The sequence below is a fragment of the Carlito syrichta genome, unplaced genomic scaffold (assembly GCF_000164805.1).
Source record: "Carlito syrichta isolate Samal-C Ts95f unplaced genomic scaffold, Tarsius_syrichta-2.0.1 Scaffold80813, whole genome shotgun sequence".
Classification (NCBI taxonomy): Eukaryota; Metazoa; Chordata; class Mammalia; order Primates; family Tarsiidae; genus Carlito; species Carlito syrichta.
The window spans coordinates 1-24,510 of NW_007024909.1; the positions used below are offsets into that span (position 1 = coordinate 1).

The following is a 24,510-nucleotide window of genomic DNA, read 5'->3' on the forward strand; positions in this document are numbered from 1 at the left end:
CTTGCCCTACAGGTGCCCGGTCCTGGCTTGCAGGTGCCCCGCCGGGTCCTGCCGGTGCCCGGCCCGGCCTCCTCCAGCTGGCACCAGGCCATGTCCTGCTGGCAGGCGGGCTCGTCCGGCTGGCACCAGGCCCCGCTGCGGCCCCCTTCCCAGGGCCCAAAGCCAACTTGCCCAGTGCTGAGCCCCTAGGCTGGCCTGGCCCCCACCCCCCCCAAGCGTGAATAAAGAACTCTGCGTCTCTGAGAGTCCAGCCTGCCGAGCTTCTTTGCTGCACACACCGGGACAGGCGTTGGGCCGGCCGGACTCCAGTGGGGAAGCTGGGGTTGGGGTGGGACCGGGAGCTGGGCTGCGCCTCCCACTGGGACACCTGTCCGACCGACGGGGCCGGAAGGGGCCGTGCTAGGCTCCTGTTGGAGGAGCTGCATGGGAGTAGGGTGGGGCCGATGCCGTGTGATGGTCCTGTTGGACGCATAACAAAGCTGGGTACGGACCGGAGGCTTGCAGGTATGCAATTGACGCGAGCGCGGGAAAGCTTGAAATTGACGCCCGCGGGAAGGTTGGGAGTTGACGCGCGGGGAGGTTTGAATTTGGCGCGCGGGGTATTGTGCTCGCAGAGGCCGGACCGAGGGCCTTTGTTGTTCGGTGTGTCGGCGCCATTTGGGGAGCCGCCCCTCTGGTTGCTCCCTGCACCCTTCAGTGGGTATTAGCGTCCTCAAGCCACAGATAAGAACACGAGGCCCAACTCCTCCAAGACGCAGCTGGGATTTACCTCCTGCGAGCTGACTCCAAGTTCAGCAGCACTCCCATTGTCCATGTCAGAAAGGCAAGTCGGTGGGGGAGGGGCAGCAGGGCAGAAGGAAAGGATAAAAGCGGGGGGGGGGGGAAGACGCCAAGCAGGGGGACACCACCAGGCACTGTTTCAGACCCGCAGCCTCCTACTTCCCCAGGTCTGGAGAGGGGAGTAACTCCTGACTCCCCCCTGCAAGGCTAAGGGAATCTGTTGATCCCGGAATGGCCACCGGCGACCTGGCCTTCACCCTTTACCTTTGGTGCATCTCCCTGTGTGGGTGGCAAACCGGGGGCAGAGGCCTCTCTGGTGGGCCGGCTGGTGGCAGGGCACAGCGGCTGCATGAGCCCCGTGGCCTCCTCCTGTGACCTGCGGGACATCAAGCAGGGAGGCCAAGCGGCCTTTGGGGAAAACTGCCGGTCCAAAGACCAGGCTTGCTCTCGCTTGGGGAGTTTGAATTCCCGGAGTGCCAGGAGAGGCCGCGCACTCACTCCAGTGAAGATAGGGACAGAATTGTTTGTTTTTTCCTTTTTTTAAATTTGCCTAATCCAGGAGTTATTTATTGCCTCCCAGTCATGGGGAGAAAAGGCTTTGCAAAACTCTTGCTTGGTTTTGCTGGAGAAATACTTGTGAGTTGGAAAATTCATCTCTGCAGGAGAAAGGAAGCTTCCGGGCTGGGAAGAGGGGTCTCCGGCCTCCCCGTCCTCTGCTGTCCCTGGCCCAACAGAGACCACCAGCCCAGCTCCAGGCCCCTCCCACCCGCGGACTGGTCTCTACGGTTTTGTACAAATGCACAGACCATACTGATACTCATGCATTTGAAGCCTGATGGGGCCACAGCCATAAAGATACTGTACATTAGGTGTCCCGTATTGTACACAGATTTTGTGTTTCCAGAAGTCCCTAAACAGGGATTTGGGTACAAGCGGCTTCCCTGGGAGGTGATCCTTGGAAACACAGGGAAGGGTGTGAGAATCTGACAAGTAGGGAAGGAAGACAGGGAGGGGTGGGATGTGAGCCATGGCCCCTCGTAGGCAACTGCAGGTCAGTTCCCTGGGCACCGCTGGGAGGCAGCATGGAGCATACCTGGGAATTATCCCACCCAAGGGACAAGGAGGCCAAGATTAATCAGTAACCGCTTGCCATCACTGGGTGCGGGCAGCCGAGGCACATTAAGCTCCAATCGGCTTAAATTGCAAGAAGAGCTGGATGCTTCATGTCGCTGTAATGTTGAGCTTCAGGGAAGGTTTGATCCAAGGGTCCCGAGTTGCTTTGGAGCCCCTGCCTTCCATGATGCCGGATGCCCTGAGAACTGGCTTTCCCAGTAGTGGCACCATGGTGGGTGTATCTCCAGCCTCCAGTCTGCCCAGCCCCTGAGAAGGCCAGAGGCCAGTGACTTCCACGAGTCGTCTCTGTGGGTGAGCAGCCATCTGTCCTGCCAAGCCCTGGGGTCCTCCCCAAATGACCCATGTATCCAGTCGAGTCTCGTGCCCACTCCTGCACAACCCTGGTGGCCTAAAGGGTCTCATGCGCTGGTTGGTTTAGGCCTGTGTTACCTGAACCAGTCCCTGTGGCAAGGGAGCAGGATGACCTTGACAGGATTGAGACAAAGCAGAGCCTCCCTCACAAACGCTAACCCCAGATTTCGCAGCGAGACTCCACTGGGAGCTTTCCTGCGGACCACAGCCTTGAGCAAAAGACGGATGGCCTGAGGTAAGGCACCTTACTTTCCCTCTTGCTCGCAAGGCCGGGACTAGAATCATTGCTCATTCTTGTATGTTCCTGAAGGTCCTGTTCCATTTATTTATTTATTTATTGAGTTGGCGTCTTGCTCCGTTGCCCAGTCTGGAGTGCAGTGGCAAGCCCACGGCCACCCCAGCGTCGACCTGCTGGGCTCCAGCAATCCTTCCGCCGCAGCCTTCCAAGTAGCCGGAACTATGGGCGCGTGCTACCACGCCTGGCTACTGTTCCCTTATTAAGTAGAGACTGATTATGTAAAGCCACCATTTCCCCAGAAGGGAACAAAGTTCAGGTAAAAGTGCATCCAAACAGGGACGCCACGTATTGGCAGTCCTAAACCATCAGGAGACTGAAACCCTAAGTCATTCCAGAGAAATCAAGGACCAAGTACACCCCTCCTCAGGGGACACCAAGTTCCCTCCCGAGATGGGCTCACAATTCTCCCCCAGTAAATTAGGCCTGAAACCTGGGTCAGCTACCCATAGAGGGAGCAATACCCTGGAACCTGTGACACTGAAAGAGACTCAACCACTGCTATGTAAACGTCTAAAACACTGGAGAGTTCAAAGGCGTGCCAGGTTTTCAGGGACTCCAACTCGTTACTTACCATGGCCCGTCTTTGTGCACATTTTAGACTGATGGACAAATTACAACAAGGAAAATTCACGGTCGAAATGGCTAACCTCCAACTCTAGGCTTAAACAGAGTCTTCTAAAGCTCTCTCTCCTTGTTTCTCTCTCTTCTTTTCTGCCTGCTTTGCATCTGCTGTTTTAAAATACTGGTGTTGAGATTAAAATCAGTTTCAAGCTTTCTTGGAGATTTTCTTATACGGGTCAGCCAATTCCAGCTAAAATGTAAGCATCAAAAACTCATTTGAAACTTAAAAGGTGGGGGGGGGGATGGGAGAAGTTTTCAAACCAAACTGTCATGGAAACTGCTTTACCCAAAGGTCACAGCCCTTCTTGGATTACATATCGGGGCCAACAAAGTTGAGACTTGTGAACAGACTCCAATTCTGTTAGAGACATCATTTGTGTTCAGCTATCCTTTGTAAAATGGTGAATTTATATTGCTATTTCATGGCTAGAGTTCTGAGACAAAAGCTATCGGGTCTTTGTTTATGTGTGTGCGTATGTGTAAATGTATTTACATGAGTACATGGTATGTGTTGTGTCTAGCATGCTTCCAAATTGGCTTATAAATAAATGACTATTTATAAATTAAATAAATAATTCAAACGCTTTCCAAGTTCCTGTGACTTTAGTGATCTTTGGTAAATTAAAAGGGTTTTTAAATTACTGGTAAAATAGAATTGTCTTCAGAATTGCCAGAGTACATTTTTGTCTGCGTTTATTGATGAGGTCAGTTTTATATTTGCTGCTTCTGGATATTTTCAGGTGTCAGGTTTCAACACAAAGGTTATAAGACTATAACCTAGCCAAAACCAGAATGATCTTTGTGATTTTTTTTCACAAATAAAACAATGCAACAAGGCTGTGTTCTCGTTGATAAAAAAAAAAAATGCAATCTGCAGGCTATTTTAAAGTTATTTTTTTAGTGATAAAAAGAAAACCAGTGAGTAGAAGAGAGAGATGTAAGCAAAAGCCATGGATATAAAGATGTGCTTTTGGTAAGGATGGTTGTAAATAAAATAACTTTACATGAGAAAGAAACTTGTTTATTGAATTTTTGTCCGAAGTAAAATGACTGGTTATTTAGAAAAGAGGGAAGTAGAGGACAAATCAGAAAGTCCAAATATGTTATAAATGGTCTATGTAAGTCATGATAAGACTCATGACATAGAATCTATAAAAGGGATTTTATATAAGATTTAGTTGGTATAATTAAAGGGAAATTATTTATGATAGTCTTTCTAACTATTGACCCCCTAAGTTAGAAAAAGGTATTTTTTAAAGTATTTATCTGCTCTTTATAGAACTACAGATGGTCTTGATTTTAATAACATAACATGTTTCTTTTGTAAAAACTTCTCACCTTCATATTTCAGAAGTTTACCTCCTCCTATGTCTTGCTGCTTTCAGTCTTTTCTCCCCTTAAAAAAGACTGAAATCATAAATCTCTCCTTATCCTTCTTTCAACTCCTGCAATTTTTTGTTCTCTTTCCAGTTTTAACTGCTGTTGCAGCCTGATGTTAAAATGTTTTATCATGAAGATCTTTGAAAAATAAAAAATAAAATAAAATGTTTTTCTCTGTTATTACTTGATTCTACAATCTTGGCATTTCTTGAATTGTTCCATGTAACCAGAAATCATTTCAGACTGTTACTAAGAGTCATGTATTTTTCTGATATACCCATAGCCTTGGACACACTCTTCCTGTGTCTGATTACATTCAAGTACTTTTTTATCCAACAAGTTTGATATTCTTGTTATCCAAACGGGCTTCCCATAAAGACTGCAGAAGGGTTTCCTTTGCCTTTTTGGCAACTGGCCTAAAAAACTTGGATTTTACACTTTAAGAAGATAATTTCTACATTGTCTTTATTGGTGTTTTGGTTACTTAAGAAAACTGAGCTTTAAAGGGGTTAAGATTTTTTTACATCCGTATAATTTTCCGTATTGCTTTTAAAGTCTTTTGATTAGCACTCTTGGTTAAATGCAAAACTATTCTGTTTTGAGCAAATGTTTTGAGCCTTTTAACCTCTTCGGCAACCGTCTTTAAAATCAAATCCTGAACAAAGTCTCTGATCCGAACTTACTACTGGGGACTTGTCGAAAGTATAAACATTAATCACAGGGTTGTAAAATCTTTTTACAACTTCCAGTCGGGTCATGAATTCCTGTGTCACCACCTCCAGCCTCTTGAAAAAGTCCTGATCAGGTCCTATTAATTAATCCTTGCACTGTCAAGTGACAGGGTTTAAAAACTGCCCAATCCCACTGGGCCTACCTGTTTTGCATTGCCAAGGCTATACAATCTCAGGCACCCTCCCTCCAAGCCTAGCGACTATCACAGAAGAGATGGACACATGAGATTGTAAGGGCCCGTTTTGAGAGAGAAGCCTGGTTCAGACCCTCCAAACCAAAGACAGGCAAACAGGTGCCTAAATGGCGGATGGCTCAACACATAGATCTTAGAGAAAAGTCATTGTTGTAATTCTGCTGTTCGGCTTTTGGGTTTGACTCTTGTATTACTCATGGTATTTTAAGGGTTAATGAGTGTCTCCCCACTCTATTCCTGTCTGGCCTAGAACATTTCATTGGCTATAAGTCTTTTAACTCTAAGTACCTTGGACTTATTGGTCCTACCAGGGGACATGATGGACACGACAGTCACACCACCGTGGCAAGAAAATTGAACAGAATAAAAGCTTGGCCATCAATGCTGCCTCTGGCATATCTTGACCAAAAAGGGGAAGGATAAACTAAATTTTAAAAAAATTCTAAGCTTCTCCACTATGTAAACAGATCCCATCATGACCAGGGGGATGTCAGATAAATCTTAAAGCCTTAGTTCCTAGCCATGATGGTACAGGAGGCCAGAAACGCCTCACGATATCCCCTCCCCCTTTGGAGTTTAGACACAATCACTGACCCTGATGAGAACTTTTCTTCTCATAATGTGTCCAGTTGTAATATTCTTATTTGTTAACACAGACTATAGAGTAGCTGGCCACAAATACCATGAAAGCCCTACGAGGCCTCCAGATTCCTTTCATTTCATAGTCAAATGCCATTGTTATTTATTTTGATATTTATTTTTTTAGTTGGAGACTCGCTCTGTCTCCCAGCCTAGAGTGCAGTGGACGATCATGGTTACCAGTCTTGACCTGTTGGGCTCAGGTGATCCTTTCACATCAACATTCTAAGTAGCTGGAGCTACAGGCATGCACCATCACACCCAGATAATTTTTTGATTTATTGTAGTGATGCGGTCTTGTCATGTTGCCCAAGCTGCTCTCAAACTCCTGAACTTAAACAATCCTCCCACCTTGACCTCTCATAGTGCTGGGATCACAGGCATGAGTCACTGTGCCCGCCTAAGTCTTTGTTTTTAATATTAGAGGGGCTTTAGACTACCTTGTAGCAGAACAAAAGAAAGGCCGAGCAGTAGTCAACAAAACCTGTTACACCTGTGTTAATAACTCTGAAAAGGATAAGAGAAATATTTTTTAAAAATCTATAAACAGCTGTCTTGGTTATATCATTTCAACTGATGAGTATATCCTACACAGGTTTAGTCAATAATAAGGGGTACCTTTCCTATATTACTTGGTTCTTCCATCACGGAGGCCAATAATAGTTATCCTATTACCATTACTCTTTAGTCCTGCCCTTTTTAATCTTTTAGTAAAATTTGTGTCTTCTAGACTCCAGCTGTTTGAAGTTAAGCTGATGATGACACAGGGATTCCAATCACAATAATCCCAGAAGGTTCTACATCCTTACAAGTCATTAGGTCAGTCAGCGAGAGATTTTTATATCATCGAAAGTTAGGTAGGTATGACAACTCTGTTCGGCAGTAATCAGTTCCAGAAGATAAGACCTTTGGACGTTTCTCCTTAAGAATAAGGCATATAAAATCTCTTGGGGGGAGTGAAACAGCTGGGATAGAACTAGGCCTCCCTCACATATGAGGGAGGAACCCTCAAAAAACTGGACCTTATTAAATATTGTATACTTATATATATGTTTAAACTTCAGTCACCTTCAAAGTACTCTCCATTTGATGTAATACACCTATTGAGATACTTTTTCTACTGCTCAAAGCAGTTTTTGAACTTGTCCATTTTTATGTCATTTAGTGCTTTCGCTGTTTTTTGTTTCACCTCTTTCACATTGGCAAAATATTTCTCTCTGAGGACTTTTTTCATCTAGGGAAACAAAAAGAATGTCGCTTGGGGCAAGATTGGGGTGAATACGGAGGGTGGGGCACAGTCACCTGTTTGCCAGGATGTTTCTTCCACAAATCATGACACAACCTTCTCAAAACTACCAGATAAAAAGTTTGGTTGACCGTTTGATCTGGAGGAAGAAAATCCAAGTGTACTACAAGGGGTCCACCCTCTGAAAGTTCATTTTTTTTAGTCACCCCCTAATGGAGTACCACTTCGTTCTATAAAGAGACAAGCTTGAAATATAAAATTATATAAATCAATCCTAAATGCATTATATTAAGTGAAAGAAGCACAACTTAGATTCTGTATATTTCATTTATATAACATTATGGAGAAGGCAAAACTATAGGTATGGAAAATAGATAAGTAATTGTCAAGGGTTTTGGGTAGTAGGGGATGTTGACTATAAAGGGGCAGCATGGGGGCATTTTTGGACTAATAAAACTGTTCTGTATGTTGATCGTGGTGGTAGTTACTCAGCTCTATGCCTTTGGCAAAACTCAGAGAACCAAACAACAAAAAGGGTGAGTTTTACTGTATGCATATTAATACATAAATAAAACGACTTTTATAAACAACTTAAGGAACATAATACAACAGCACCAAAAAATGGAAAGATCTCATGTTTATGAATTGGAAGGATTACTATTGCTAACATCTCTACACTACCCAAAGTTATCTAATTCAATGCAATCTCTATCAAAATACCATTGACATTCTTCACTGAAATAGAAAAACACTCTTAAAATTCATATGGAACCACAAAATACCCCGAATAGCCAAAGCAATCCTGAGCAAAAAGAACAAACCAAGAGGCATTACACCTTGTGACTTCAAAATATACTACAAATTATAGTAACTGAAAGGGTGAAGTCAAAACAGAATGGCTTAGCTAAAGAATAGCAATTTTAATATTGTTTAAGTTTTGTAATACTTTGCTAGCTCTCCATCCCCTTCTCCACTTCCTAATCATGAGCCAAAGACAGAATCAGCTTTCTGGAGGTAGTTATTAACTATCGTTTTGCATCTCCCATGTATGTCTATTCTAGGCCTTTGTTTACCAGCTATACAAGACCAAGCTGACCTAATGATAATCAGCCTTTCATGACTGCCCACCAGTCTATCAGAGGCTGAAGGACCTGGAGTCATAGAACTGGTTGCCTTGACAACACCAAGGATACAAGACCAGTGTTTTCAATACTTAGGAATGCAGCTGCTGGAAATATACGCATTTTGTTTTTTTACTTTGTCTCCTTGATTAAAACTTTAAAAGCCCTTCTTCCTCACACACCCAGGCCATATTACCTCTTAGTGTTGGTCCCTCTCTCTCTTGAGTGGAATCAACTCTTTTGCTTTACCTTTGCAAATCTTTGCTTTATTCCCACAGCATCAGTCCACACTGCCTCAGTTCACCCTAACAATAACCAAACAGCATGGCACTGACATAAAAACAAATAGGCCAATGCAACAGAATATGTAGAGTTCTGAAATACATTTACAGTCAACTGATATTTGGCAAATATCAGCACTATTCACTATAGCCAAGACATAGCATTAATCTAAGTGTCCCTCAAAGGATGAATGAATAAATAAATGTGGTATACATAATTCATTAAATTTTATTCAGCCATAAAAATTAATGAAATCCTGTCAGGGGGGTTAACATGGATGAGCCTGGAGAACAATATGTTAAGTGAAATAAACTAGGCACACAAAGAGAAATACTGCATATTCTCATATGTGGAATCCAAACAAGCTGACCTCACTGGAGAGAGTATTATGGTGGTAACCAGAGATTGGAGTGGTTGGTGGGGAGAGGGAATGAGGAGATGTGGATCAAAGGATATACAATCACAGACAGGAGTGAAAAAGAAAGGTTTAGAGTAGGCAACCATATAGAAACAGAAACAAGGGCAATCCCCTAGGGTCCCCTCCTGCTCTGGGAGCTTTTCTGTCCTCTCAATAAATCCTACAAGAAAGAAAGGAAGGAAGGAAGGAAGGAAGAAAGGAAGGAAGGAAGGAAAGAAGGAAGGAAGAAAAGAAAAGAAAAGAAGAAACAGAAACTAGACAAGTGATTGCCTGGGGCCCTAGAGTGGTGGGGGGGGTGAGGGTAAAGAGGAGTAGGTAGATAAATGAGGAATGACTACTAATGGTTATAGAGTTTCTTCACTGTATGAGGAAATGTTCTAAAATGGACTGTGGTATTCATAGCATTATACACACACATCAATAGATCACAAGTAAACCGCCTAATGTCACACCTAAGAGAGCTAGAAAGGCAAGGTCATCTGAATCCTAATTTCAGTAGAAAAATGCAGATCACTAAAATAAAGTCACAATTGAAGAATACAGAAGACCAAAATATCATAGAAAGGATCAACAAGACAAAGAACTGGTTCTCTGAAAGGATAAATAATATTAATAGACCCCTGGCTAGATTAGCTAAAAAACAAACAAACAAACAAACAAAACCCCAAAAAGTCCAAATAAACACAATTAGGAACAAAAAAGGCAAAGTCACAACTGATGCTGAAGAAATGCAAAAGATTATCAGAAACTACTATAAAAACCTGTGTGCAAATAAACTAGAAAGTCTAAAGGCAATGGAGGACTTTCTGACATTACGCAATCTCCCAATGTTGAAACTATAAGAAATTAAAACTCTAAACAGACCAACAATCCAGGAAATCAACTCAGTCATAAGAAATCTCCTCACCAAAGAAAGCCCCAGACCAGATAGCTTCCCAGCTGAATTCTACAAGACATACAAGGAGGAACTGATAACAATTTTATTGAAAGTATTACAGGCAATTGAGAAGGATGGAATGCTCCCCAACTTATTTTATGAAGCTAACATCATACTGATACCCAAATCTGGCAAAGACCCAACAAAGAAAGAAAATTACAGGCTAATGTCCTTGATGACCTTAGATGCAAAAATTATCAACAAGATTCTAGCAAACTGGATCCAATAACACGTCTGAAGGATCATCCAACATGACCAGGTGGGTTTCATTCCCAGGATGCAGGGCAGGTTCAACATCCGCCAGGCTGAGCCACCGAGCCCGGCTCCAATAACACATCTTAAGGATCCTCCATCATAATCAGGTGGGTTTCATTCCCAGGATGCAGGGCAGGTTCAAAATTTGCAAGGCATAATTCAGCACATTAACAGATGTAAAACCAAGAAACACATGACTTTCTGATTAGATGCAGAGAAAGCATTCGACAAAATCCAGCATCCCTTCTTGATAAAAATCCTTGAGCACCTAGGCATAGAAGGAACATTCCTCAAAACAGTAGAGAGTCATCTATGATAAAACTACAGCCAACATTGCGCTCAATGGACAAAAGCTGGAAGTATTCCTTCTAAGAACTAGAACTAGACAAGGATGCCCAGTCTTACCCCTCCTATTCAACATAGTGCTGGAAGTCCTGGCCAGAGCAGTCAGGCAAGAGAAGGAAATCAGGTGTATCCAAATAGGAAAAAAGGAAGTTAAGTTATCCTTTGTGAACAATATGATTCTATATCTTGAAAACCCTAGGGAGTCTGTTAAAAGCCTCCTGGCAGGCACTGATAAGAGACCTTAGTAAAGTCTCGGGTTACAAAGTCAACATGCAAAAAACACTTGCATTTCTACACACCAGCAACAAATAGGCGGAGAACCAAATAAAAAGCACAATCCCATTCACAGCAGCCACAAAAAGAAAGAAAAAAAGAAAAAAGATCTTTCACTTCCCTAACCAGAGAAGTGAAAGATCTTTACAACAAGAACTGTAAAACACTGCTCAAAAAAAAAAAAAAAAAAAAAAAATCAAGGATGATACAAACAAATGGAAAAACATTCCTTGCTCATGAATTGGAAGAATCAGTATTGTCAAGATGTCCATCCTACCCAAGGCAATCCACAGATTCAGTGCAATGCCCATCAAATTACCAACACCATTTTTTTCAGACCTGGAAATGAAAATACAGAAATTCATATGGAAACAAAAAAGAGCATGAATAGTCAAAACAATCCTCAGCAAAAGGAACAAAGCAGGAAGTACCACAATTCCAGACTTTAAACTTTATTACATGGCTATAGTAACCAAGATGGCATGGTATTGGTACAGGAATAGGACATAGACCAATGGAATAGGACAGAGACTCCAGAAGTAAAAACATGGTCTCTCAACCAACTCGTCTTCGACAAAGCTACCAATAACAATCACTGGGGAAAGCAGACCACATTTAGCAAATGGTGCTGGGAAAACTGGCTAATCAGATGCAGAAAAATGAAACTGGGCCCTATGTATCACCATATACAAAAATCAACTCAAAATAGATCAAAGACCTAAACATAAACTGTAAGAATCCTAGCAGAAAATTTAGGAAACACCCTTATGCATCCTTAAGCAACGAACTGACCAAGTTCCCAAAAGCGAATGCCATAAAAGCTAGGATAGACAAGTGGGACCTCATCAAACTGAAAAGCTTTTGCACAGCAAAAGAAACCGTCAAGAGAGTAAAGAGAAAGCCCACAGAATGGGAAAAATATTTGCAAATTATGCATCTGACAAAGGCCTAACATTCAGGTTCTACAAGGAACTCAAAGTGAAAGGAAAAAACAAACAACCCTATTAATAAGTGGGCAAAGGGCATGAACAGATACTTCTCAAAAGATGACATACGAGTCAATAGAAACATGAAAAAGTGTTCAGCTTCACTAATCAGAAAAATGCAAATCGAAACTACAATGAGATACCACCTAACTCCGATAAGGATAGCTATCATTAGCAAGTCAAAAAAACAACAGGTGCTGGCACACTGCAGAGAAAAGGGGACACGTCTACATTGTTGGCGGGAATGCAAGCTAGTTCAACCTCTATGGAAAACAGTGAGGCGATTCCTAAGATAACTAAAGTTTCATCTTCCATACAACCCAGCAATCCCACTCCTGGGAGTATACCCAGAGGAACATAAATCACTCTACCAAAAAACACCTGTACAAGAATGTTTATTGCCACACTATTCACAACAGCGAAAACATGAAACCAACCCTGCTGCTCAATAGAAAGTGGAATGGGTTAAGAAAATGTGGTACTTGTACATGATGGAGTATTACACTGCCATAAAAAAGCACAAAACCGTGGACTTTGCAGCAACCTGGATGGAGTTGGAAACTAGAATACTAAGTGAACTATCACAGAAAGAAAGAACTCGAATACTGCATGTTCTCAAGCATAAGTGGGCCCTGAACATACATCACATTAGTACAAGGGTGGGATAATCAGTTGCCCGGCACTGCTAGGGGAGGGAAGGAAGGAGGAGAATGGGGCGGGGGTGACAACACAAGGCGTAGCTGGTTCGCCACCAGGGGGAGTGGGAGACAAGACCAAACTTCACCTGCAAGCAGCCTACTTATGTAGTTATTCCTCACTCGTACCCACAATTCTATAATTAAAAAAATAAAATAAAAAAATCGATCGTGGTGATGATTACACAGCTCTGTGAACATACTAAAAAACCATTGCCGCCTGGATTGCGGGGAAGGAGCTGCACAGGTGGGAGATTTGAAGATCAGAGTGCAGGACTAGCATAGGGAAGGGTCTCTCCACAGCTCTAGGACTCTTGGCTTCCTCTGCAGGGGTGCTTGACTCCAGGAGGGCTGCCGAGCTAGTGGGGTAGTCCCGCGGAAATCGGCGGCCTGGGCCTTGCTTGAATCTGAGCTCTGGGGTCACCTGACGGGGATCTGAGGTCTTGGAGTTCCCTTTTAGGGGTCAGATGCCTCGTGGTTTCCCCGAGGGATCCGAGGTTTCATTCCCTCCTCCCACTGGGGATCCGAGGTCTCAGGGTGCCCCGTGGCGTCTGAGGTTTTGGAGTCCTCCCGGAGTTTCTAAGGTCTCAGTATGCACCCGGGATCGAGGGTCCGGGTCAGCGAGTGCCCTGCGCCCTGGGCAGGGGGAGGGCGGTGGATTCGCCCGGACGGTGACTCCGCGCGTAGACACAGGTATGCTGCCGATTGTCACTCGCAGAGTATCGCATGGTGTCGGAGCTGAGGGTAACCTCATTCTTGTCGGAATTCTGAGCAAGCTTACACACTGGGGTCCGGGCAAGACAGCGAGGCTGATTGTGCCCCTCCCCCTTCTGGCCCTCAGCTCCCAGAGGAGCCCAGGTGGGGCGCCAGAAAGCTTCCTCGCCTTATGGACACAGAAGGGTGACCTCGGGTTTTACGGGACATCGGTCCTCGTAACGCCCAAGAGGACAGAGAGACTTGCGGGTCCATGGTCTAGAGGTGCAGCTAGGCGGGCCCACCCACAGGAAAGGCCCCCCCTCCACCGTCCTCTGGCGGCGTGGTCTCAGCTTTTCCCCGCCCTCTCCGCTGCGGAGACTATTCTGACGAGTGGATCGCCGAACGGATGGTGCGCTGTCTTGCGCATGCGCGAGTCCCAAAGCTTCATCCGCTCTCCTAGCTGCGTGTTGCGTTGTGTCCTGATCCCTCGGCCTGTCATGGCGGTCGGCGGAACCCCGCAGTTAACCTTCTTGAAAGGTGAGGAGACTTCCTGCCGGGCATTGGGGGGGGTTTAGGAAGGGCGCCCCTAGTCGGGGATGCACTCCGGGAGCCGGTGAGGGTAGATCCGCTCGATCCTTTCCATTCCTCCGTGGCGTGGTCCCCCCAACTCCCTAGCTGTTTGTCCTTGCTCTCCACTGTCACACCTCCCTCAGCTGCCTGCCCCCCACTTAGAACAGAACTGGAGTCCATCTACAAACTATGCCCCCCCCCGTCATATTTGGCCCGCTGTCTGTTTTTGTGGGGTCTGCAAGCTAAGAATGTTTTTTACATTTTAAATGGTGAAAAAGAAGAATGAAAAATGAAAAATATATCTTATTATATTTCCTTATCCATAAATAAGGTTTTGTTGAAATACAGTTGTTCTGGCTTGTTAACTGATTGCTTATGGCTCCTTTTGTGCTCTGACCGTGACGTTGTGTGATTGTGACAGCTACCGCTTCGGCTGCAAGACCTAACATATTTACTGTCTGTTCCTTTAGAGAAAACGACTTACGCACTAGAAAATTAAAGCCTAGTTTAAGAATTTGGGAAGAGCATCAAGTGTTAGGAATATAAGCTATGATGTGTGTATGGATAAGGTTGTTGCTCACTTAAAATTTTAAGAACCATAAATTGAACTGAAGCCATTTTGAATCGGGTTTTAGAAGAAATTTTAAATTTCCTTTTTAGTGTAAATAGAGCAGGATAAAAATCTAGTGGGCAGGTGATGCTGGAAGTACAAATGTATATTTCATGCTAATATCTTGTTTTCAGATGTGGTGGCCTATGTTGAAGTGTGGTCATCCACAAAAACAGAAAATTATTCAAAGACATTTATGAACCAACTTCAAGATATGGGGGCAACGGTAAGAAATTCTTTTTGCCATTATACATAATGACAGTCTTCTGATAGGTGACAGGATACATTGTGTTTTCTTATTTTGTAAGTTATTGCTTATAAAGAACAAAGCGATGGGCAAGTGGTGGGAAAAAAAAGAAAAGAGCCCAAATAGGAAGAATTTAGAACAGCAGGACTTATGGAACAATTAGGCTTGTAAGCATTGAGTGAGAAGGCAGGATCTAGGATGAAAATCTGGATTCTAACATTGGTTACTTGGTTGCATGGTGCTATTAATCAAAATGAGGAATACAGGAAAAGGAACAAGTTTCTAAGGGAAAGGATGGAAATTTGGGCATATTGAAAGTATCTGTTAGATGTTTGGATATATAAAACTGGAACTTGAGATGTTCAAGGCTAGAGATAATGATTTTTGGGGTCAAGAGGATTCAGGTGAGTTAATTGGTGTTAGCCCACATGGGGTTAGGGTGAAGAGTGCTGACAGAAGAACCTTGTTCAGTAGTCAAAGGCTTGTGATAGGAGTAGGGACCCAGAGATAGAGAGAGAGAGAAGAATGCAGGAGAATGAGGTAAGTATGGATTCAAAGGAGGGGATGATTTCAAAGATGGAATTTTTAAAAACTGCAGTCTTTAAGAAAGAAAAGATTGGCAGATGTACTTTAGATTTGAAGACTGGTCATTGTTGATTTTAGAGCAGTTTTCAATGAAATGGGTAAAGGGATCCAAATTAGTCCAGGGAACGTTAATATATGAGGAAGTGGAGATAGCAAATGTATATTGAACATTATTTTTAAATCATGTAAGACATAGAATTGTTTTATCTTTTTTCAAAAGAGATGTATACTTGCTTCGGGTTGGATATTTGTAGTATTCCTAATCGAGGATTATCTTAATCCAATTTCAAGATTTAGACTGCAGACCTGTGAGGGTCATTATAACTTCTGGTTCATCCTAGATACAGTTCTTTGGGTCTCAACCCAGAGTGTAGGGGTTTTATCAGACTCCTTTCTCTCATTTTGAGGCTTGTGCTCCAATTTTTGTCCTCCTGATTACAGGGCATTTAGAAATACTGCTTAGTGTTTGCTAAATTTGACAAAAGCCTTAGGGAAAAATGGTCTCATATCCTCCACTAATCTCTATGGGTGTCAGTGTTGATCTAGAGTTTCAGCCCAGTTATTCTTGACTCCAGGACCTTGAAGTGTGTGTGTGTTTTATAAAATAATATATATGCATTGTTTAAAACAGCTAAAAGGCAATGCCGTGAAGTTTATAATGAAAACAAAGAGAAACCAACAACTCTGCTTTACACATCCTTTTCCATTTTTTAAAAAGTTACTTTCAGATCATCTGTTTTGTTAGGTATTTGCCTTCATATTTCCAAACAGTATACATATATTACCTCAATACAGTTGAATATCATAAAAACATTTCGTGAATGACTTACGCTTCTGGAAAGGGTACATATAAAGTAAAATTTGTGACACAGGAGTGTCTGAACATGCCTTTATTATACCATTACCTTTGATTGATATTTTAGTTAATTGTAAAACACTAGCACATATATTTTCCCTTGAAGCCATGCCCCATTGTTTTCTCACTTCCAGACTATTGATAAGTCTGATTCAGTTGGCATTCCTCATTGTTTGCATGTGACATCTCTCCACCTTCTTCACCTCCCTTTATCTCTCTCTCTCTCTCTCTCTCTCTCCCTCTCTCTCTCTCTCTCTGTGCCCAGCCTCTTTCTCTCAGTAGCACTTTGGAGGTTTTTGAGAGGGAGCAGAGGAAAACACCATTCTCACTAGAACAGATCTGCTTTTAAGCAGCACTGTGCATTCCTTTGTGTGTTTCTTGTGGCAGATTCTGAGAAATAGAATTTCGGGGACAGGGATTTTAGACATTTTTATTCTGACACATACTGAATAAAGTCTCATTTTTGATCAGTTGTACTTGAGAAATTGTGAGTGAATAATAATTTACCTTTTGTTTTCTGCATTATGTCTACAGGTTTCAAAAACTTTTAACAAACAAGTAACTCATGTTGTATTCAAAGATGGATACCAGAGCACCTGGGACAAAGCTCAGAAGAGAGGGGTAAAGCTTGTTTCAGTGCTGTGGGTCGACAAGTAAGTAGTTTCTTTCTTTTTTCCTTAGTTATTGAAGATTGAAAAAGTGTGGAGATATTTGTTACAGATCACAGAACCAGATAGTTTGATTTCTGTCTTTTTTTCTGTCTAAAATTACCTTCAGGCATATGTGTATAAGGTGTATATGAAGCACAAATGAACTTCGTGTTTAGACTAGGTTCCTATCCTCATGATATCTCATTATGTATGTTCAAATATTCCAACATTTGAATAAGAAACAAAAAAATTCCAAAATATTTCTAGTTCCAAGCATTTTGAATAAAGGATCCTCAATCTGTACCACATTTTGTTTATGCATTCATCTGTTGATGGATATTTGAGTTATTTCTGCTTTTGGGATATTATGAATAATGCTACTGTGTACATTTGTGTTGAATAAATATTTGAATATATTGAATTGAATATGTATTTTCAATTTCTTGGATATACAGTTGTTCTTTAGTGTCTGCAGCCGGGAGGGAGTGTTGGTTCCAGGACCCCCACAGATACCAGAATCTGCAATGCTCAAGTCCTAAGTCCCTGATATAAAATGGAGTCGTATTTGCATATAACCTGCACATCCTCCTTTATATGTTAAATCAGTGGTCTCTAACCTTTTTGGCATCAGGGACTGGTTTCATGGAAGACAGTTTTTCCATGAACCAGGGTTGAGGGGGAATGGTTTCGGGACAACTCAAGTGCATTATTTATTGTGTACTTTCTTTTTTGAAAAAAAGAGTGAGAAAGCAGGATTTATTGAGAGGACAGAGAAGCTCCCACAGTGGGAGGGGACCCGAAGGGGTTGCCCCTTTATTTCTATTATTATTACACTGTAATATATAATTATTATACAACTCATCTTAATGCAGAATCAGTGGGAGTCCTGAGCTGCTTTCCCTGCAACTAGATGGTCCCATCTGGGGTGATGGGAGACGGTGACACCCGAAGTGTGTTGCTTATGTCCAGTCTACTCTGTAATCTCATTTTGTTTGCTATTACTGCAAAAAACACTGCTTCGCAAAGATTGGAGGTTGGAAATGGAAGCAGGTTTTTCAGTGTTTTTGTGGCAGTCTCAGGATATTCTGCCTTGAAGTCAATCCAGAACGTATGGAGAGCTAAAGTTGTCTCAAACATACCTTTAAAGGCCAGAACCCAGGGAAAGGGCCAACTGTAGGTACACCGCTGGGTCATTTGCAAACTGTGTTTTAGCTTTGGAGGAACTGCCAAATTATTTTCCACAGTGGCTATACCATTTTGCATTTCCACCAGTGATGTATGATAGTTCCATTTTCTCCACATCCTCACCAACCCTTGTTTGTTCCTCTTTTTGATTATACCCTTTGTAATGAGTGCGAATTGGGATCTCATGAGAGTTTTGATTTGTATTTCCCTGATGGCTAGTGATATTGAACAGCTTTTTATGGTTTTATTGGCTATCTGTGTCTCTTCTTTGGAGAAATATCTATTCAAATACTTTGCCCAATTTTAAAAATTGGGTTATTGATGTCTAAGGATTTTTTGTATGTTGTAGATATAAGACCCTTATATTACACTTGTTATTTACAAACATCTCCCCTTCTGTAGGTTGTCTTTTCACTTTTTTGTGAGTATCCTTTAAAGCACAAAAGTTTTTCATTGATTCAGTCCAATTTATCTATTTTTTTGTTGTTTATGCTTTACATGTCATATTCAAGAAATTATTGCTTAATTCCAAATCATGAAGATTTACATTATGCTTTCTTATAAGAGTTTTATAGTTTTATCTCTTACATTTAGGTCCATGGTCCACTTTAAGTTAATGTTTATATGTGGTATGAGATAGGGTTCCACTTTTGTTTTTTTTGCATGTGGCTAAATAGTTGTTCCAGCACCATATGTTGAAGCACCATTTTCTCATTGAATACTCTTGGCACTCTTGTTGAAATTTGGTTGACTGTAGAGGCATGATTTGTTTTTGGACTCTCAGTTTTATTTGACGAATTTATATGTTTATCATCATGCCAGTGCCACACAGTTTTGACTACTGTAGCTTTGTGAAAGCTTTTGAAATTGAAACATGTGAGTTCTTCTACATGTTTTTCTTTTTCAAGATCGAGTCCCTTGCATTTCTATATGAATTTTATGATCAGCTTGTCAATTTATTAAAAAAAAGAAAACAGGCAGCTAGGATTTGATAGTTTGTTTGAGTCTCTATCAAGAGGAGTTTTGCCATATTTATAATATTTAATCTTCCAGTTCATGAAAATGGAATGTGCTTTTATTTTTTGGGTCTTTAATTTCATTCAGTGATATTTTATAGTTTTCAGCATACAAGTCTTACACCCCCCTAGGTTAAATTTGTTCCTAATGTTTTTGTTCATTTTCATGGAAATGAAATTGTTTTCTTAATTTCATTTTCAAATTGTTAGTTGTTAGTATATAGAAATGTAACTGACTTCTGTGTATTGAATTTGTATCCTGAAACTTTGCTAAAATTGTTTATTAGCTCTAATTATTTTTTATTTTATTTTTTTTTAAGTCAGAGTCTCTGTCACCCAGGCTAGAGTGCAGTGGCACACTCACGGCCACTGCAGCCTTTACCTCCTGGGCTCAGGTGATCCTTCTACCTCAGCCTTCCAAGTAGCTAGAGCTACAGGTGTGTGCCACCACACCTGGCTAATTTTTCTTTAGTGTAGAGACAAGGTCTCGCCAAGTTGCCCAGGCTGGTCTTGAACCCCTAGGCTCAGGCAATCCTCTTGCCTTTGCCTCCCAAAGTGCTGGAATTACAGGTGTGAGTCACCATGCCTGACTCTAAGTATCTTTATGGGTCTCTTAGGATTTTCTATATGTAATGTTTGTTGTATAATCTGTAAATAGAGATCATTTTACTTTTTCCCCTTTTTGGGGGCAGGAACTTGTTCTGTCACCCAGGCTGAAGTGCACTGGTGTGATCATAGCTCAGTGTAGGCTTGAACTCCTGGGTTCAAGAGATCCTCCTAGAGCCTCAGCCTCTTGAGTAGATGGGCTTAGAGGCTTGTGCAACCATGCCCACCAATTAAGATTTTTTTTTTGAAGAGCAGGGGTATCACTGTGTTGCCAAGGCTGATCTGGAATCTTGTTCTCAAGTGATCCTCCTGCCCCAACCTTCCAAAGTATTGGGATTACAAGTCTGAGCCACTGTGCTTGGATCGCTTTTGTTTGTTTTTCTTGCCTGATTGTTCCGGCTGAAACCTCCAACACAACATTGAATAGAAGAGGTGAGAGTGGACATTCTTATCTTGTTCCTAATCTTAAGAGGAAAACTTTCAGTATTTCATTAAGTATAATGATAGCTTTAGGTTTTTTGTAGATGTCCTTTATCATGTTGAGAAAGTTTTCTTCTATTCCTGGTTCTTTGTATGTTTGTTTTCTCATTAAAGGGTATTAGATATTGTTAAATGCTTTTGCTGCATCGATTGATAATCATGCAGTTTTTGTCCTTCATTCCATTAATGTGGTGTAATTGAGTGGTTTTGTATGGAGAACTAAACTCACATTGCTAGGATAAATCCTGCTTGGTTATGTTGTAGATCACCTTTAAAAAAAAATTTCTAGATCAATTTGCCAGTATTTTTAATTATTTATTTAGCATCTGTATTCATAGGGACATTGGCCTATGTAGTTCTCTTGTAATGACTTTGTCTGATACTGGTGCCGGGCAATACTGGCATCACAGAATGAACTTGGACGTATTCTTAAAATTTTTGAAGAGTTTGTAAGGATGAGTCAATTCTTTAGACATTTGTTAAAACTTACCAGTGAAGCCATCAGGGTCTGACTTTCTTTTATGAAAAGATTTTTATTGTTAACTCAATCTCTTATTATAGGTCTTTTTAGATTTTCTATATTTCTTCAGTCAGTTTCAGTGGTTTGTGTCTTTCTAGGATTTGTCCAGGTCATCTAGGTTATCTATTTTGTTGGCATACACTTGTTCATAGAATCCTATTAGAATATTTTTTATTTTCATAAGGTCAGTAGTAATTTTTTCTTTTTTCTTTTTAAAATTTTTTTTGTAGAGACAGGGATCTCTTTATGTTGCCAGGGTCTCGAACTCCTGGGCTCAAGAGATCCTCCCACCTTGGTTTCCCAAAACACTGGGATTATAAGCATGAGCCACTGCTCCTGATGTTCATCCTTGATTTTAGTAATTTCTCTTCTCTTTTTTGTCTTGCTCAGCCTAGTTAAAGGTAGTGGGGATCTGCCTGGGGAGGGGGGGGCACACCTCATCAATAAGGGTACTGCATAATGAATATTTGTATACCTAACGCTGAATTGTACCCCACATCTTTAAAATAAAAAAAATTTAAAAGTTAAAAAGAGAAAAGAAAAATAAAAGGCTTGCCAATTTTGTTGATCTTTTCAAAGAACCTGAATCCCTATGTCATTCTGTGGTGGCCACATTGCCTAGGCTCCTTCCCCTAGTATCTTCAGCCAGAAAGACAGCAAGTTATTTCTTTTGGGGTATGAGTTGTCCCACATCCCTCCAACAGACTGTGCCTGCCTTTAGGGCACAGATGGAAAATGTGGTAGAGCCCAGATTTTTTTTTTGCTCCCTTTAAAATTTACCTGATAATTGGTTTCTTTTTTAACTCTCAGATAGTTTTTTTTTCCCTATTGTTCTTCTATTCTCTATTTTTTCCCACTGTAATCCTTCCTTCTTCTTGTTTTGGCTTCAGTTTGTTCTTTTTCTAGTTTATGTAGTTGGAAGTTAAGATAATTATTTTGAAATGAGTCTTTCTTCTTTTTAAGTATGTTTTTACAGTTATAAATTTTCTTCTAAGCACTGCTTTAGCTGCATCTCATAAGGTTTGGTATGATGTGTTTTTATTTTCATTTATTTTAAAGTATTTTCTGTTTTCTCTTGTGAGCTCTTCTTTGACTCATTGGTTATTTAGGAGTTTCTTATTTAATTTCCACATATTTGTGAATTTGGAATGTTTTGTTTTGATATTTCATTTTATTTTTGTGTTTGGAGAACATATATTATTGTAGTCACTTAACATTTTTAATTTTAGGACCAAATATGATGGATATTCAGGAGAAAATGGTATTAAAGAATGTGTATTATTAATGGATGGAGTATTCTATTAATAGATATTTATTAGATCTAGTTGGTTTGTACTGTTTTTTAACTCTTTTTTGATCTCTGTTCTTTTTTGATCTCTGTCTAGTTGCTCTATCAATTATTGTAAGTAAGGTATTGATGTTTCTAACTGTTATTATAGAATTATTTCCCCCTTCAGTTCTGTCAGTTTGTTGTATTTTAATGCTTATCAGATGGCAACAGATTTTCTTAGTTTTTCTTTATCAGCAAGTGTCCTTTATTCCGATATCATTTGTGAATAATATTTTCCATGGATATACAATTCCAGGTTGAGGGTTTTTTTGAAGCACTTAAAGATATTTTTTATAGTCTTTTGCCCTTTGTTGTATTTCATGAGAATTCTGTAGTCATTCATATTATTTCTCATATTTTATATAAAATGTCTTTTTCTAACTTTTTTCAAGAGTTTCTTTTTATCTTTTACGTTTATGAATTTAAGTGCCAGGGTATAGTGATTTTTAGTTTATTTTGTTTAGATTTTGCTGAACTTTTTTTGAATGTGTAGTTGCATGTTTTTCTAAATGTGATTAATTTTTGGATTTTTTTTCAAATATCTTTCTGCCTCATTTCTTCCTTATTTTTCCAATTAGCTGTACATCTATTAGCTGTATATTAGGTATTGACAAAATTTTCATTTTTTAAATTTAATTTAATTAATTAATTTATTTATTTATTTTGAGTCGGAGACTCACTCCATTGCCCAGGCTGGGGTGCAGTGGCACGCTCATGGCCACCCCAGCATCGACCTGCTGGGCTCCGGCGATCCTTCACCTCAGCCTTCCAAGTAGCCAGAACTATAGGCACGTGCTACCACACCCAGCTAATTTTTTATTTATTGTAGAGACGAGGTCTCCCTAAGGTGCTCAGGCTGGTCTTGAACCTGCAGGCTCAGGCAGTCCACTCTCCTCGGCCTTCCAAAGTGTTGGGATTACAGGCTGAGCCACTGAGCCCAGCCGGCAAAATTTTCTTGTAAAGAGACAGAAAGTAAATATTTTAGGTTTTATGGGTCATATGGTCTCTATTCAACAACTCAACTCTCTTGTGGTGTGAAAGGAGACGTAGAAAATAAGTAAACAAATGCATGTGGCTGTGTGGAAATAAACTTTACTTACAAAATCTGGCAGTAAGCCAGGTAGTTTGCCAGTTCTTCCTGTGTAATATACCTGTTGAATTTTTTCCATTTGATCCCAATATTCTGGTTTTTGTTTATTATATTCTATTCCTTTTTTCTCTCCAGCTTGATCTTCCTTCATTAAGTTTACTTACTACATTTATTTTAGGTATTTTTCAGTTCTAACATTTCTACATGGTTTCTCCCCCCCCCCCCCGAGGGTAGTGAATTTTTCTTTTTTTTTTTTAAACATATTTTTTATTTTAAGATTGTGGGATACAGTTAAGGGTTAGATAAACAAATATGCATTGTGCAGGTACCCTTGTTGATGAGGTGTGCCCTCCCGTCACCAGACAGATATTGACTACCGTAAATCCCACCTCCCTTCCCCTCCCTGCCCTCCCATAGTTTCCCGCCACTGTCAATCCTTTTCTTAGAGTATTACGATAGTTGTTCAAGGTCCACTAATGAGTGAGAACACGTGATACTCAGATCTTTGTTTCTGTGAGAGATCACTCAGTATTATAAACTCCAGTTCCATCCAGGTTGCTGTGAAATTCATAATTTTATTCTTTTTTATGGCTGCATAATATTCCATTGTGTATATGTACCACATTTTTAAAATCCAGCCCTCTTTTGATAGACAGCATGGTTGGTTCCATGATCTTGCTGTCGTGAACAGTGCTGCGATAAACATACGTGTGCAGGTATCTTTTTTATAGGGTGATTTGAGTTCTTTTAAAAAACTTTTTTTGTTTGTTTTTCATCTGAGATTTCCTATCTTTTATTTTTCTATATATTATTATGAGCGTATTTTCTGTTACCTAAATGAGTAGAGTTATAAATAGTTGTTATCATGACCTTATCTGATAATTTCAAGTTTGGTATTTTTTTCTTTCTCTTGACAATGTGCCACATTTTCCTGGCTCAGATAATTTGGGGTTGTATTTTGGACATTGTAAATATTAGGCAGACTCTGGGTCCTTTGGTATTTTCTAAAGAGTATTGACGTTTTTGGTTAGGCAAGCAGTTAACTTGTCATTAAAAGTTAAAATGCAGAATGTCATTTTAAGACCTGTGGAGGACATTTGCTTGGAATGGTTCTTTGAGCCTTAGCTGCAAGCTGATTTGTTGCCTGTTGTACATGATGCTCAGGGGCTAGCACAAGACTTGGACTTTCATATTCAGAATATAAGATTTCTCTTCTAGTTCTCTTATTTCCTGGATCCTTACTCATTCTCTGGTGACCCTAGTTGCCCAGGCTCTTTCCCTTAGTCTCTTTAGCTTTCACAGCTCTCAGGTGGTTGGGTGTTCCCCCTGTGTTTCCAAGATTATATAGCTTATAGTTTATCGTATATTTGTATGAGAGGGGAC

The 24,510-nt window shown here is 40.9% G+C and overlaps 1 protein-coding gene across 1 annotated transcript in view; it reads left to right on the forward strand.

The window, feature by feature from the left end:
• The first annotated feature begins 13,797 nt into the window (after positions 1 to 13,797).
• The window catches only part of LOC103257601 (microcephalin-like), a 28,146-nt gene continuing 17,433 nt past the window's right edge, over positions 13,798 to 24,510 (forward strand). The window contains exons 1-3 of the mRNA XM_008055294.1: positions 13,798 to 13,919; positions 14,697 to 14,788; positions 16,785 to 16,903. Coding sequence (XP_008053485.1) covers positions 13,808 to 13,919; positions 14,697 to 14,788; positions 16,785 to 16,903 — 323 coding nt within the window. The 5' untranslated portion in view covers positions 13,798 to 13,807. The remainder of the gene's footprint in view (positions 13,920 to 14,696; positions 14,789 to 16,784; positions 16,904 to 24,510) is intronic.